The sequence below is a fragment of the Pecten maximus genome, chromosome 11 (genome assembly GCF_902652985.1).
Source record: "Pecten maximus chromosome 11, xPecMax1.1, whole genome shotgun sequence".
Lineage (NCBI taxonomy): Eukaryota > Metazoa > Mollusca > Bivalvia > Pectinida > Pectinidae > Pecten > Pecten maximus.
In genome coordinates this window covers 33,116,101-33,133,835 of record NC_047025.1, presented here as the reverse complement: position 1 = coordinate 33,133,835, position 17,735 = coordinate 33,116,101, and the positions used below count along the sequence as shown (strand labels likewise).

Genomic DNA, 17,735 nt, shown 5'->3' with positions numbered 1-17,735 from the left:
TTAACAACCTAGATCTATGTGACAAAATTTTGCACAAATGCTTTTCAATTTTTAATCGTCGCAGGAAAGTAAAAGAAAACCGGTCGCACAAGCCTTTTCATGAAATCCTTTCTGCCATCTGTAATTAGTCTTTGGAATGCACTTCCTGATGGAATAAAAACCAGTCCCTCAATAACAAAACTAAAATATCATCTAAACGCACAAAATCTTAAAGTCCCACCATATTTTCTTATCGGCAGTAGATTGGGTCAGATTCACCATGCAAGATTGAGGATGGAGTGCAGTTCACTAAAATATTATTTGTTTCGTAGGAATCTGGTAAATAGTCCACTTTGCTCCTACTGTCAAGTTGATGAAACTAACGAACATTTTTTATTACATTGTAGACTTTTTTCCGACCTTCGAAATCGTTCCCTCTTTGCCCTAAATCATCCTATTTCGACAGAAATATTACTTTTTGGCAGCAACAACTTAACTTTTGACGAAAATTCCTTGATTTTTAAATGTGTGCAACAATTCATTATCAGCTCCAAGAGATTCGATTAATTCCACGTTTCAACTCTGTATTTATCGTTTTCACAGTTGTATCAGCATGCAGTTCTTTTTAAATGAACAATGGTATCGGCAGTCTCCCTCTTTCTCTTTCCCTTCTCATCTTATCATTTCCCACTACCTGTCTCTTTCCAATATAGAGTTATTTCAATATTCATATTCATTCTCCCACTTTGTTACCATGCTAAATTGATGAGTCATTAACGGAGACGGATTAATATAAGTTTTAAAAAACTTGTTTCTGAATCCATTTCATGCTGTATTTTTTTCTGATTGTGTCTACTTTTCATGTGTTACCAATGAATGAATAAAATAAAGTTTACATTAAAAGAAAACCGTTTTATGAGCAATAATTAATTTCTCGCATATTTGAGAATGAGAGGGCGGCCGAGGGCGGCCAAGGACTGCAGAAGGGGGGATTAATAACGACATAGCGGAATATTAATGTTATGTTTCGACATTTATATACTTTTTGCCTATTATTACGATACTTTACGTATCTTTTAAACGCATTACAAATACATAGACTATATAATGCACAATTTTCACATTGGTCAATACTTCGATCATTTTTGAAGATTTCGCGCGATATGTCCATTGAATTACCTCCCTTGTCAAAGTTACCTCGGACCAATCGGAGAACGTGTTACAAAAGAGTTGCAAGGACGAAGAGATAGTCACGAAGAAAAGCTTTTTGCTGGATTTCGGCATGCTACACAGAGGACACAGGTTAAATGATCATATCATTATCCAAATAAGATATTTTTGGTGTCAACTTAACTATCAACACCAATGTCAATGTATTATTCGATGCTTTATTTTCCAAATTTCGTTTGAAAGGGACTCGAGAATAGAACATTCGGTGCGTACTGTATTTTTTGCACTGCATATAATTATCCCAGGGTTCAAGTCAAGTGAACTTTATGTATAAGTAGCAGCACATGTATAATAAAACACGGCAGCGGAAGCCGTTCAGGCTTTTACAACCAACTATATAACATGAAAATGATGATAATAAAAAACGTGATTTACAAACACATACTATACAAGCATGTTCGAGAGTGGTGAAATAATGTTAGATCTAGTAACAGTTTGTAATAATGTAATTTCAGGTAAAAGGCAACACAAACATACAGATCTCAAAATCAACATTTCATTTTGACAAAGTTATGTCGACACAGGCAGAGTTTTCTAAGGGTTCGGGATCCCACTACCAGCGATGTCTACTATGGTTGCCACCACTTACATTAAATATAATAATAATATGTTTATGCTGTTAGAATTATCACAGGCCTTATCACAGGTAATTGGGAGTCCCCTACCTACAAGCAGAGACGTATATACCTGATATACAAGTCTCTGCTACAAGAATACACCACAGGCGTTTGAAGTTCCGACTGTAAACTGATATATAATACCATACAAAAAATAAGGGTATTTACTATAAAAAAAAGAACAGGTATGCAACGCCTCCGATGACAACAATCATTAAATCGGGAAAAATATACGATTTACAATATCATTTAAAAAAATTTTTTTTATAGTAAATACCCTTATTTTTTGTATGGTATTATATAATATCAGTTTAAAGTCAGAACTTCAAATGCCTGTGCATACACATGCAGCCATCTTCCATTAGAAAGAAATAATAATATTACAGTCATATAACAGCAAATTTTAAATAAAGTTTAATTTAATCATACAATTATAGGTAATACATATGAACTATCATTTTATTACCACTATCACTGAAAGATTTAATGTTATAAATTAGAAAATTTTAGGATAGGTCTAATTAAGTATAGCACTCAGAATATCACAGGTAAGGGAGGTAATCACAGTTTGTTTTGGATATATATGTGATGATTGAAACTACAGCCTCTATCGGCACACTGTGCATCTACATTTGTTTCCATTCAATTTTAATATGAGTTTTTTAAAATCATTAAAAGAGGTAGCTTTAATTTCCTGTCATCATGGTCAAGTAGGGCTCCAATATTAAGTTGTAGCAGCGAAACACTAAACTGTTTGTCCCATACTTAACAGTCTTGACTTTTGGAACATCAAAAAGTGTAATGTATCTAAAAGAATAATTTGAGGTTTTGTCATGTATGAAATCTTGTGAAAAAGTTACTGTTGTTACAAGTCTAATCCTGTTGATATGTAGGGTAGAACAATTTCCCTTTTCAAGGAGTCTCATAGCTTCAGTTGAACTCTTGATTTACAAGTTTTAATGCTCTGTAACAGATTTCTTTTGGACTTCAGGGTATTTGATTTTGAGTAAAAATGCCAAACCAAAGGACGAAAATTTTAACTTGACAGGTTAAAGGTTTGATAAATGGCCCTGTGCCCCTCTTGGGTAAGATTCTTTCCGAGGCACCCAAGTACATTTTAATATCAGCCTAGATGCTTTCAAACAAATGTTTTTGACATATAAATGGATCAAAATTTAGGAGTCTATATTAACTCCCAGAAGTTTGACGGTCTCCTCACAGTGAATATTACAATATTGCCAATGTTAAAAGTAGTGTGTTTTTTATTGGATTTTTTCCCATAGTGACCAGAAGTTTGAGTTATAGTATTACAAATACACAATGTATACAGTAGGTTCGGGAATTCCTTTACAATAAAGCATGTATTTATAAAACTGTTCCTGGATTCAACCAAATTTTGATGTATAGACCTGCAAATGATAAAGAACAAAGGGAACTAACTCCAGTATATCAGAAATGCAGAAGTAGTGATCATGTGAACAAGTGTTATCTTTATGAATCATAGATACCATACATTTTGTAACTTATGATTATACAATTTAGAAATAAATTGTAAAACAATTAATATCAGTAACTGGACTTTTAACATAACTGTTCATGAATGAATTGCAAATAAAATTTTCAAGTTAAAAGCAGAAATATACATAGCATCTTAGCATTCTTATGCAATAGGAACCAGCAATTAAAAATACTCTGCCTGAAAGGTCCCGCGTTCAAGTCTCTGTCTGGTTGTTACATTTTTCCTCTCCTATTACACTTATATTTGCTAGCTTAAAGTAAATACAAAAGTATAAATATTCTTACAAGTACAGAATTGATTCCATTGCTTTATACAGATCAATTAAATACATACACACAATTTGATAGTAACTTGGGTTGGAGCTGACTGGGAAGTTAGGATTTAAAATGGGAAGAAATGTGATAGGTTTTAAATTTAGAAAATTTTCAGTAAAATATATCAATTATCTTAATATTCCATGCTTTTGATATAGAAAATTTTCAGTAAAATAACAATGATCTGAATATTCAATGCTTTTGATATAGAAAATTTTCCATTAGTTGTGTTTCACTTGTTTTTGTTTACTTTCAGTTACATTCATATGGACATATAACTTTAGCCACGATGACAACAGAGCTGCCAGCTAACACAATGACCTTGCGACAACAACAGGAGCAGCAGGCTAGCATGGACCTGTCCAACTACATGGATATTGTGACCACTTATAAGTGTCGCTTCTGTGCCTTCACCAGCACAGCACCACAGACAATTGGCCTCCACATCCGCCAGGTCCACGTTACACAAGCCGAGTTTATGTCACAAGGGACAGCCAGCAACACAACTGAGGCTAAAGATACAAAGGATACAGAGAACAATGTAACCACTACCAGCATTTTTCCAGATGCAAATGTTAATGGTGTACAGGATGTGTCTGAGCAAACTGTCACTAACCAAATGACACCAGTAATGACTAATTTTGTTGATATGGAAACGTCAGCTGTTTCTGTCTTACCACTGTCTATGGAAACAACAACAGCTGATGCCATCTTACAACTGTCATCAAGACTGCCTGACAACAATGGCGATGTTGATGATGGTACATTGTCTGAGAAAAGCAACTCCAATGATGATACAAATATAACTCACTTTGTCACCGTCCATGAGGAAGAGCAGGATGAAGAAAGTTTCACCACTGATCCTACCATCATTGAACAGACTTTTCCACAGGTCCAAAGCAACACGCAGCCTGTCATGACAACAGGGGAATCCCAGACTGCAATAGAAATTCCTTTGGAGTCTGAATCGTTGATACTGACTGATGCCACCCATCAGAAGTCAGCTCCCATCACAAGGGAATTATTTCTGTGTGGCCAGTGTAGTATCGGATTTAATAGTATTGATGAGTGTCGTGCCCACATGATGGAAGAACACTCTGAGATCACTAACAGAGTGGAGGAGGAAAGTGAGCTTTCACATCGTGTGAGTGTGGGAACTCAGGTGGAGACTTCGAGACGTGGCAAGAAACGAAAAACAGTAACAAAGTCCACGTCCTCATCACCACCTTATGCGCTGGACTCGGACCCAGACCTGGATTGGGATGATCAAGAAGAGTATAGGCCACGTGCCAGTCGGTCTCGTAGAAAGATCCGACCTCCAAGGGCTCTAAAGGAAGATTATTATCTTGGTAAAAGTAAAGTAAAAGAAAAACCTAAAGTTATGCAAGGGTTTAAACTGAAATGTGACGAGCTTGGTTGTAGTTCAAAGTTCAGGACAAAGGAGGCACTCCAGGTGCATTTAAAATGTCACATGACTGATGTTTTTGAATTTAAATGTCCAGAATGTGATAAGACAAATGAGACATGGAAACAGATTCGTATGCACCTGTGGAAGGTTCATGAAATTGATACAGACCTGCTGACTTGTGATATTTGTGAAAAATTTAAAACCGACACCATGAGTCGCTTGATGATCCACAAGGAGATTCACAGTGTTGACCGGCCCTACACTTGTGACATCTGCGGTAAGGGCTTCAAACAGTTCTGCCAGATGAAAAACCATCAGACCATTCATGGAGAACACCAGGATGATGATCCAAAGAAATGGTATCGCCGTAAGGAATGTCACATCTGTAAACGCCAGTATGCCAACCAGAAGTGCCTTATCAAGCATATTGAGGCTGTACACAGTAAGATTAAGCCATATGTTTGCCCCTACTGTGGTCACACTGCTGCACGTAAGGCCATGATGGAGCTCCACATCAGGACTCATACCGGCGAGAAACCATTTAAGTAAGTTAAAATTGATACAGTGGATCGTCTAAAACCTAACCAAACATATCTTGGGTAATATTAGGCGCTTTTAAAGATTTGAACTTCAAATATGTACTGTAGGCAATTCACAATGGCATAATGGAAATGAATTCATATACAAGCTTAAGGACATCCAAAATTTAATTTGTAGAGACTACTAAGAGTTAGCATTAAAAGTGTCATCTAAAACAGTTACATTTCATAGATCGATCAACTACAATATGCACATATGTCAGGAATTAGTCTAATAATTAGTATTATTCGACATTTACCGGTAATTGATAAACCTTGGTACAGTATTTCATTTTGATTTTTTCACATTATACTTGAGTTTTTTCAACTACTACTGTTTTATATTGTATATGTTGTTTGTTTACAATGTCATACAATAGCATTGTTTTGTTGTAGGTGTGACAACTGTCAGTATGTGACGGGTGACCACAATTCCCTGCGTCGTCACAAGATGCGACATTCTGGCCAGAAACCTTATAAGTGTCAGTTTTGTGGATATTCATGTATACAGGCTATTTCCATTAAGATGCATATGAAGAATAAACACCCAGGAGGCAATATTGGTGTCTTCTGCTGTGACATTTGCACATTCCGTACTGTCAATGAGGTTAGCTTTAAAGGTCATATGGAAGACCATAAAAATGGTTTGATTATTGAAAATGCTCCACCCCTTCCACAACAAACACGTCCACACATTATTATACAGCAACCGGCAATCAGTTCACAATTCCAGCAAGGAGCAAAAATGGAAAAGGTCACAGTGCAAGGTGCAACCAATATGAAATTTGGTGAGACTCTGAATTTCCAGGGTTTAGGTCAAATTGAGGGTCAAACTGTTGAGGAGCATGTGGTTGAAGTTCCAATGAGCAGAATGGTAGATAATCAGCTTCAGATGCAGATTCAGACTTCAGAATCTGGAGAGACTCAGATTAGTGAGGAGGATTTAACAAGACTGTCTAGTTATGAAGGCCTAGTACCTTCTGACTTATCTGCTGCACAGCTAGTTCTATCAGCCCTAAATGCCATTTCTTCACAGAATTCTGAACAAACCAACAATGAAACACCACAGATCTTGAATGGCGTAGAAACATCTATAATGTCATCAGATATCAAAGATGGAGTAACTACACATACGATCACGTTTCACATGCCTGCTTCAGCTGCTGAAAATGTGGTGGGTGCCACAGAGACTATTACAGATGTAATGTCTGCTGACAATGTGGTTGATATAACAGACTCGTTAGGGTCCCTAAAGGGGGTAGATGGGACCACCAATGTAGAGAACGGAATGCTGATCCTCTCAGGCCAGCCAGTCACTTTAAACCCTGTGATCCTAAACAGTGACCAGACTAGTAGTGCTACCATACAGGATCTGGCTCAGGTCAGCTGTCTGATGGTTAACCAGTAACAAGTGTGCAATCAGAATAAGTTGTCAGTTGAAATATTAGACCATAAAATGATGCCTATATATTAAAACAAGTATCGGAAGCATGAACGATGATTCCATTGTACTAGAATGTTGTGTAGATCTGACCAAGGCCTCTGTGTATTCTTTACACTTAATCTGATATCTATTGAATTACCTTCTGTCTGTTTACAAGATCTTAATATTTTTGTGGGGAGTAGATGGAATCAATCTTAACGGCTCAGATATAACTGGTTTAAGATGACAGTTGGCGAGTCTGTTAACTGGTACACTTCAACACTACAAGTCTACAGATATCCATAATACATGTATTTAAATCAATATCAAGATTTATATTTATTATCTTCCAGTATGTTGTGGTTCTCAAAGAGTTAAATCTATCTAAATTTATATGATATAATAGGGGAAAACATGGCTTATAAATAAGTACCTACCTCCATCGTTTGCTGTGAGACAGTTAGAGAATAAGTATTAACCTTGGTGTTTTATTCAACAGTATAATGTAAGATTTCATCTCAAGTAATCTGAAGGTTTCTGATTGTAGGCCTGATCAGTGCAACAATGCATATTTTCAACATAGATGAACTTGGTAGTGTGTTTTCAGATTTGACGGAGGTACATTAGAAAATGGACATTTCTTGGTTATGAAATGTTATCACTATTTTGGGATTTTTCAAAAATACTGTCCATAGTAAACATGATGTGTTAAGACCACTGACTGTCATATTATAACATCAGTTCCATAACGAAGACATAAGGAAGGAGTGTAGCTCAACATTCAACAGCTTCAAAACTTTAGGTAAATGATTAGACTTTAATTATTTGCCGACCGGTTTCGCCAGTCACGGCTTGTCAGATTGTAATAAAGATAAAAGCATGATTTGTAACAAAGATCTATTTTCAATGATCTTTTAATCATTTGGAAAGTACAAGCCAGAAAGAAAGGATCAATCAGAAAGACTTTTCATCATCAACAGGCGAAGTAGAGACTAAAGATGTATAGTATACCACAATCATTAGTATAAGTTTGTTTTGTATTATTATGTATGTTTGAAATAGTTCTAGTCAATACAATTTGTAGACTCTTCATTCCAACTTTTACACTGTATCTTCAGACTTCTTTTCGGCCAAATTCCCTATATCGAAACAACTTGATTTATATTCTGAAGATTAGTGGTTTATTTTTATTTTGCAAAACAGAAGTTTTCTGTTCAAATTTCTAACTTCTTTATTGTAATTAAAACTCTATGAAATGGACTTTTTTGCTAGCTTTGCTATAGAATTTTTAACAATATCTATTATAGCTCTCTGATTTGATGATGTATGTTTTTTTTGTTTTGTTTTTTTTATTATTGGTGAAAATTTTGGTGGTTTGTCAAGCATGGAACAAAAAGGATGCTATTCAGAGAAGTTATGAAATGAATGATAACTTTGTCTATTGATTTTATTTTCATGATAAATTATCAACCCCTTGAATATAGTGGAACTATATATCTCTTCATGTCAATGTTCACTATATTTGTTGAATAAAGAGTTCTGGAAACAATTCAACAATGCACAAGTGCATGTATGTACAACATTTGTGGATATGATTTCATGAATATTTTGTATGTGTGCCAGTATTGTCAATTAATAAATAATTCAATTATACATGTATTTGATTGTTTAATCTCCAGTGGCATCAGCCGCATGGTTATTATATTTTGATAATTTGAAGAATTTGGCATATATATGTTGTGCCAAGTTCTCTTGGATGATTTTCTTTTTCAGATTTGCTGAAATACTATCTACCTATCATCCTTAATATTGGATTACTTATTACAATATTGAATCATTTTTCATCAATTTGTTTTGTAATAAAAATCCAAAGAAAATTTGTGTTGCCCTGATTACACCAACAATAAATTGCCGTTGTCCTGGCCATGGTCACACGGAAAATGTGTTGTTGTTGCCCTGATTACACCAACAATAAATTGTCGTTGTCCTGGCCATGGTCACACGGAAAATGTGTTGTTGTTGCCCTGATTACACAGTCATTATCTTGATTACATAGACGTGTTGACTTGATCACACAGATGTGTTGCCCTACCAAACACAGGGGCTTAAAATTGGTTTCGGGTTTCTGCATGAGTAATACATGTATATGACATCAGTAATCAATAAAAAATCGGGGTTATCGATGTATAAAAAAATTATACATCGATAACCCGATTTTTTTATAAGGTTAATTTAGATTGTTGTGGTTGTTTACTGATGTCATATGTTGCTCAGAAATCAGAAAACGAGCCCCTGTGGGCGTTTGCTAGTAACAAGCGGATATGTTTATATTTGCTCAGCGTTTTTCCATATGCCCAATGCGAAAAAATATACACATGCACGTATGGATTGAGCCTTTTAACCAATTAAAGACATATTCTGTTGTATCGATTTTTTCGGTAAAACGAAAGTGAAAGTAAGGTATCCATTGGAACTCTTTCGTATGGAGGCGTATATGATTGGTCACAGGTTGAACAAAATGGACGCCGATCGCAATGGAACTTTGATAGATAATGCAGAGTCTGAAAAAGAAGTTAATGGTAAAGAAGAAGTGGTAGATATGTTGGAGAGATTATCGAAGGATTATTCGAGTTATCTTGAAATCGATGCGTCTAAAGAGGTAATCCTCCGGATTGTTTTATCTCATGTTACTGTATCACACAGCAAATTTAGCCTACTGTAATCAGACAGTGGACTGAGTAAAGACATACGGCAGTGGCGTAACACTGCACCGACTCGACGAATCAGTAATCAGTAGTAACATGAGACATATGATGTCAAAGCATCAATACAATGATGTCACGATAATTCAATCATGTCACATCAGCATTTTCGTGCATTGACGTAACGTCAGTATTAGATATACTCAGTAACGGTTATAGAGAGTAAAAAGAGTAAGAGAGAAATAAGCACCCCCTGGGGAGTGAGACACGGGGATTTCAATTCAACCTAAGGCTGCGTGTTGGCGGAGGGGGGTTCTATTGTTTAGCAATAAAACATGTTTTAACATCTTTTTACAGAAAAATAAATTTGGTGAAACCATTGAAGATATGCTGACGAAATTGGATGAATTTGGTAGTCTTGTCGATATGGTGAGTGGAAAAGATATGTATGGAACGGAATTCAAGTAAATATTACACTATCCGTTATTGCATTCTTGTGTGCAACATTAACATTGTGTTATGCGAATTGAACCTTAATTATCATTTCCTTTATTATCATTCATGTATTCAGTGTTAAGATTGCATATTGCAGTTCACAAATGAAAATAACATATTTGAGTCATAATTATACAAACAGTAATCTGGAATGTTAAATGCTTAAAACTCACCTTCTTTAGTAACTCTCTTATGTGCAAACTTTGTCTTTATATATAGTCTAGGTATTTCTGGCTAGTTTAATATAGACTAGACATGTCCCTGTTGTCATATTATGTCAAGTCAACATCACCAAAACACTGAAATTGTCTGAATTAATTACCTAGTGCCTGTGTATGCTACAATTAGTCAGTTATTTTAGGCAAAAGTAACCGATAAACGAGAAATGACTTCACTTAAAATTTTGCGAAGCGCTATTCTATTACCGGATGCTTCGATTACTGCGGCAAAGTCCGATGAATTCCGAATAGCATAAAACACCGCAGCACACCCATACTGCATAATGAAGAACTAAAGAATGAGATCGCCAACAATCACAAAGTAAACGCGAATGCAGATAATGCAATACTGAATGTTGACCTAGCGAATACCGCTTTGCGCAATGCAAACTCGAAATGACAATGTTGACGACTGGAATAATCAAACTGCAATATGCAATCTTAACACTGAATACATGAATGATAATAAAGGAAATGATAAGGTTCAATTCGCATAACACAATGTTGCACACAAGAATGCAATAACGGATAGTGTAATATTTACTTGAATTCCGTTCCATAGATATGATTTCATGATTTATTGATTTCTTCACTTCAAGTACATTGTCATTGAATACACATTGTTCTAAGATGGGCAGTGTTCTGGTTTTAACTTTTGGTATAACACAACATGACATGGTGTCAGAATGGAGATGTAAAACCACTGTTGCATTAAGGCTTTGATGACAGTGTAGCAGAAAACTAAAGAAGATGGAAACAAAAGTGCCAGTTCTACCTGGAAGCTAGGGAATCCGACAAAAAAATGGGAAAACTGCAATATATGCACTGTTGCTCCACGTGGTCGGCAAGGAAGGTGCTGAGGTATTTAACACGTTGACGTTTCAAGACTCGGATGTAGATAAAGTAGTACCACTTCAAGAGAAGTTTGAAATTCATTGTGCTCAAATGAAAGATTTGAATGAAACTGAACATAAAGTAATGTTGTAAAGCAAAACACGTCAGTCTCCAGGAAATGCAAAGTCAAAATCCAGGTCTCATCTGAAGAATTAAAGACAGTAACTGAATGCTAGTACTTCACAGAAAACTGGTAAGGTGTGTGGTAAATGTGGTAATGAACGTGCCCCCAGACAGTGTCCTGCCTAGGGGAAGACGTGCTACAAAAGTGGAAATAAAACCACTACAAATCCATGTGTAGGAACAGAAACCGGATGGTTATTTGTAAACCATCTAACTATTGGTGTTATAAATCATCACAGGAATCGAACAGGGACTTGGAAACTATATTGAGTGTGCACAACTACATGGTTGATTTGAAATTTGACACTGGCGCAGAGGCAAATGTGTTACCTGAAAACATTTTTTTTTAGTAAAGCACCATAAGACCCTTCCATCTATGAAGAGTATTTGATTCTACCTTATTTGGGTCTTGAGAAGAAGATTTTTGAAATTTCAGTTAATTTGACCCTTTTTAGCCCTGCCCATCAGCCCCTGGGGGTCAGTCAGGGCCAACATGTGCATACCAAGGTAAAAAGGTCATCATATATATAGTAAAAACTTTCAGAGTCTCCTTCTCATGATCCAGAAGACCTGAGGCCTGATATGTTGTCAGTGGGCCTCAAGGTCTGTGTCCTAAAAAGTTTCTTCATATACCTGACCTTGACCTTTTATGGTCACTGGGTCAAATAGGAAAAAGCCCTTTGAGGAACTTTTCAACTTCCATTAAGCCCCAGAGGTTGGATATTTTACCAGCAGGTTCTTAGAACAAAGTAGTAAGAAGTTTCTTCAAAGGAATGTCCTGGACCTTATTACTTATAATTTTAGAGAGGGGCCGCGGTTGCAGAGTGGTTAAGGTGCCCCGACACTTTGACACTAGCCCTCAACCTCTGGGTTGCGAGTTCGAAACCTTCTTGATACTGATCGTAGGTCGGTGGTTTTTCTCCAGGTACTCCGGCTTTCATCCACCTCAAAAACCTGGCGCGTCCTTAAATGACCCTGGCTGAGCCTATTTGAGAGGTAACAGGGGTTAGATATGTTCAAAAATTCAAGGATCCTCTTTTTGAGATCCCGAAGACCCACATGTCTGATATTTTCCTGTAACAGAAATATAGTTATTTGGCATATAAATGACCTTGGCCTATTTTCAAGGTCACTATTGTGAACTATGAAATATGAAACTATATATTTATATGCATAGTATTTATTTCGTAGACTACACAAGATCAACAACACATTTGAATTGGTACCTGTAATGGGTTTCACATGGGTTACGTTTGATTTAACAAAAATCACCAACAGAGGTAATTTTTGGTATTTGAATACCATTATCTGAAAATGCATCCATACAATTTCTACATTATGATTCAGAAATGCATTGGGGAATCATATCACGTCTGTTAGAAATATAACTATTGCCATATCCTAAAACATCACCAACATAACATTCAACATAAAAATTGGAAATAATAATTTGGCCAAGATTCCATACTGGCAATTTAATGTGATGGATTCAGCCCTTCTTTATCATTAAACTGTAGACACATAATATGGTTTGTTGCACATTACAGATTCGCAGTGACTCCACTCTGTGCCTAACTTCCACATTACCAAAGATACAGGGCAAGCAGGCTGAGATCCAAGCTATATTTGATAAGATCGACAAACTTGAGGTTTGTAATTTCATCAAACTTGATGCAAAATCTTCATTATAAGTGATTCATTAAGACACAACATTTATGAACCATTATAGATGGTTGTTGTCAATAAAATCATGAATGGTCATTTAAATGTTGTATATATATTTGTTTGACAGGCATTTGTATCAGTGGTACGTGACAACATTGGAACGATGGAGGAGTGTGTCAATAAGGCAGAGGATGAGATGGGCTCATTTAGTGGTCTCAAGAAAATGCTCTCCTCGTTTGTGAGTCCAGTAAGTCTTCTTGTTGTGATAAATCAATGAAAACAGAATAACCTATTGTAGTTTGTTTTAACCCGCAAATACTTAAAAAGTCTGCATAGTAGCCATACTTTGACCATTACCTTTATTGTGAGCTCATGTATTTGAAATCTGTCAAAGAACGTACTAACTTGTACATGAACATGATAATGAAGCATATGAATGCCCCTTCACAGTATATTAGAAATTATGAAAATGCTCCTTCACAATATATTAGAAATTATTAAAATGCTCATTTTGGTAAAGATTTGAAAACTGGGGATTTTGACAATATAAATCTTTTCAACTTAATAGGAACATGTGAAGCCCCTGTGATACTTAGCACTGGAGCCTTGGTGGAAACTGTTTAATGATAGATATTGATCAGTCATATTATGCCTTGCCAGTTGACACTGGTCTCTCTGTTGATTGACAGAAGACATTTTATCTCTTCCTGTTTTTTCTACTACACTGTATATCCTATCTGGTCTGTTGACGTACAATGTACACGCATGTTACTGCAAATGTCAAATTAGATCAAATCAGATAAAGAAATTGATTGATAAGGGGAGAATTGTATCTGTTTGTTTTCCTTGGATAAAGAGAGAATGATATCTTTGTTTAACAAGGAAAATCATTAGGTTCGAATGAATATTTTGCTTTGTTTGAAGAGGTTGAATTGTCTATCTACTGTGGGATTCCAATGTGTATTTTGCTTTGATTGAAGAGGTTGGAATTATTTATCTACCATAAGTTTCCGATGTATATTTTGCTTTGTTTAAAGAGGTTGAATTATCTATTTACAAAATGCTTGTATCAATTCCCTGTTTTGTTTCTTATAGAAACGTTCACAGACCAAAGACAACCGGACTCTGTCATTCACCCCTCCGGAAATATTTCGAACAGAGGGCTATTTTCCCAAACAACCATCACAAGAGGATGGACAAGGAGAGGGTGTTGATGGTTTGAAACCAGACAGAAATATTAAACCTGAGGAGTCGACAGTTTCCTGATATTAAGAGTGTTAGTATTTATAGGAACATTTCATGCTATGGTTTGTGAGTGCTATGTTGAGGAGTGTGAGTGTTTGTTGACAGAGGTGCTTGTTGATGCTATCATATAAATTCCAGGTAATATTACTGTTATGAGGTACATGTACAGGTATTATCAGAGTATAATTGATCAATAGGTCAATGATTATTGAATTTTTGTGTTTAACTGCTTCAAATTATTATGTGTCATTTTGGAAAAACCAATAAAATTTAATTACAATGATTATGACACCATATCCAGAAGTTTGGTACAACAATGCTGTCTTTTTTTTTGCTCTGTATTAAGGTAAATTTAGAATTTTTGGATTTTTTTTTTTTTCAATTAAGGTATATTGTATTGTTAATAAAATATTAAGTGTACATTGTCATATGAACCTATATGAACATTATACCACTTAAGTTTAAGCTTTGTCTTGTGTCACATCACATTCACCGCCATCAAACAACCATTGTACAATATATATATTGCTGTGCTGTCTTGCTTTAATAAGTGGCATTGTAAAATGATCTTATACAATGTATAAAACAAATACTACCCGGGGTCTCATAGTGTGTGTAGTAAATATACACCACTAAAGGATATATTGGCGCTTGCTTGATAACTAATTTGAACCTTCCTATCAATCTGTATACAGTATAGTGTTTTAGTTTTGGCCACATGCTTTCCTCTCCAAATAAAAGCTAAAGTTAAATCATGACATGTAGTAAGACTACGATGATACTTACAATGTCTAAAATGTTGGATTTCTAAACTTACAACTCTTGAATACTTCAATGTTCCACATGTATATACAAATATGTATATGTATTTCTTGCTAATTTCATTAGCCCACCATGTGATGATGGTGGCTTGTTCAAAAAGCCCTTTGTCCATAGTCTGTTGACAGTCCTTGTTATAACTACCTGGAATTTCTTTAGTACCAGCAGGATCTCGCTCAAATTTTATTTGGACATTTTCCTTGGTCCCTGAGTGTGCAGGATCAATTTTGAGATTATCCAAAAACAAAATGGCCAGCAGGTTGTAATTTTAAAGTTTTAACAATTGAAGTTTGTTACATCGTTACTTCTCATAAAGTTCTTTATGTTCAATTTTGAGACTGGTCAGGAAAAAAAATACCGGTAGTCGACAGGTTTGAATTTTAAGAGTACAACTTTGTTGTCACTATTTTTCAGAAAGCTCGGTATAAATGTTTCTCCATATTTATAAGTTCCTTTTGTTTGATAGCTATTTTTCCATGTTCTTGTTGGATATTTCTTATACATATTTCATATGTAGGCTCCCCTTGATCTCAATTAAGAGGAAAGGAGGAAGATAAGAATAGTAGAGAAATGATCAGCATTAATACCATTCAGTGGTGGGAGCCAAGGTCCGTCTGTGATATCTTGTTAAATATGTCTCTGTGATGAAGGTATTATACTAATGTTGGAAAGTATATTGATTGTAAATGATATACACATCAAACTAATGAAAGTCAGCCGTTAAAACCAGATAGCTTTAAATGACGTAGACTGTATTGGTACTTTCCAAATTGTTACACGAGATTAACATTTACCACTATAAATCATTGGGCACACTTGATTTGGGTATGTCTTTTGTGCTGCCTGCCTGTCTGTTTTACCCACAGCAAGTTACATTCAAGCAAGATGGTACCAGTGTAAAATGGTCAAGAATGACTTTCAATCACATATCAATAAAGAATTCTCTGTATCTAAAGCGTGTTCCAACACATGTTCAATTGTTCTATCATTGCGAAGCAAGAACCATTCAGGATTTATCAAAATACCTCAATTTTATTAAAGTATCTTATAACCATATTATAGTGCAATGGAATGAGTACCTCAAATCCTCCAGATCTTTATTCCATACAGTCTTTCTTGTACATTTCTTTGCTTGATATATATGGATCAAATATTTCAATTGTTTCAATTCATCATGTTGGAACTATAGCAGACAGATTAACGAACTATTCTATGTGTAAATCAAATAATTAAGTTTGGTTGTCAGCATTGGTGTTGGAGAAAATGACATAATAGTTGAACTGTGGTAACCATTTGAATGCTAAAAAATGTCCGTGTAATATACAATTTTATTACACTTGTGCAATATAAATGTCATAAACTGATTATATTATATAAAGTTATTAAATCTTCTTCATTCTTCTGTTTTCTTTTTGAAACACAGAGTTCTGAACTACATACTAAATTATGGAATTCTCAATACAATTGCCTTTTAGGAGAAATAGTGACAACTACTAAGTATATTAATCAAGATGGTGGCCATATCTGGCAAAGAAAGGTCAGGATTTTAATTAGGACCATCTGTGGATGATGCTCAACTCCGCTCTGAAAGTCTTTCAATACAGGTATCCGTTCAGATGAATCTGTAGACGGTGGCCATGTCTGTCCAACCTATCGAGTGTCTGCCCGTCCTGTTCTGAATCAGTGGTATACACAGAACCCCTCCGTATATTTCGTTCTTACTTACAATTTGTACACCATACCAATAGTGTCGTAACATTAAGTTCTACTGATAATATTACGTTGATGTTCACAAATCAAAGGCTACATTTGACTCCCTCCTATTCTGAACCAATGACATACCTCAGGGACCCCTCAGTATTTGGTTAATAAGAGCGCAGCTCTCTAAATACTGGAAAACAGTACCTCCAATAAGAGTTGCCTCCCTTCCCATACATACGAAAAAAGAAAATTGTATGGTCCATAAAACCGGAACTGGAATGGCTCAAATCCAGATGTTGGGGCCCAATAGGGGAAATAGAGGTAATTCCTTTGGCCCCTTGGGGGTCAGAGTCACCATTTGTGCAAAATCTGTTCCCCTTCCCCCAAGGATGTTTCTGACCAAATTGGGTTCAAAACTATTCATAACTTTATGACTAGTAGAGATTTAGAGGAATTGCCTCAATTTCCCCTATTTGGCCCTAACCTTTTGGCCCCTTGGGGGTCAGAGTCACCATTTATGCAAAATCTGATCCTCTTCCGCCAAGGATGTTTCTGACTAAATTTGGTCAAAATCCAATAACAACTTCATGACTAGTAGCGATTTAAAGCAAATGTTGACGGACGATGGACTGACGACAGACGCCGCACCATGACATAAGCTCACCGGACCTTTGGTCCAGGTGAGCTAAAAACGACAGCAAGCAAATGGATGAAAGGCAACACCATGGCATTGGCTGGAAATCCTGAATTTGATTTTTGCCATTTACAACAATTTATTAAATGGCCTACATATCTCACGCATATG

At 35.7% G+C, this 17,735-nt stretch overlaps 2 protein-coding genes across 2 annotated transcripts; both read left to right on the top strand.

Moving 5' to 3' along the window:
* Nucleotides 1-1,137: 1,137 nt before the first annotated feature.
* LOC117337856 lies at nt 1,138-8,721 on the top strand. Its single transcript, XM_033898987.1, has 3 exons — nt 1,138-1,281; nt 3,916-5,612; nt 6,042-8,721. Exons 2-3 carry the CDS (start codon nt 3,949-3,951, stop codon nt 7,051-7,053), a joined length of 2,676 nt encoding a protein of 891 aa, XP_033754878.1. The 5' UTR covers nt 1,138-1,281; nt 3,916-3,948; the 3' UTR covers nt 7,054-8,721.
* Nucleotides 8,722-9,554: 833 nt separating this feature from the next.
* On the top strand, nt 9,555-16,621 carry LOC117337666 (biogenesis of lysosome-related organelles complex 1 subunit 4-like). Its single transcript, XM_033898761.1, has 5 exons — nt 9,555-9,727; nt 10,128-10,199; nt 13,048-13,149; nt 13,293-13,412; nt 14,261-16,621. The coding sequence occupies exons 1-5, from the start codon at nt 9,563-9,565 to the stop codon at nt 14,429-14,431; spliced, it is 630 nt and encodes a 209-aa protein (XP_033754652.1). The 5' UTR covers nt 9,555-9,562; the 3' UTR covers nt 14,432-16,621.
* Nucleotides 16,622-17,735: the final 1,114 nt, after the last annotated feature.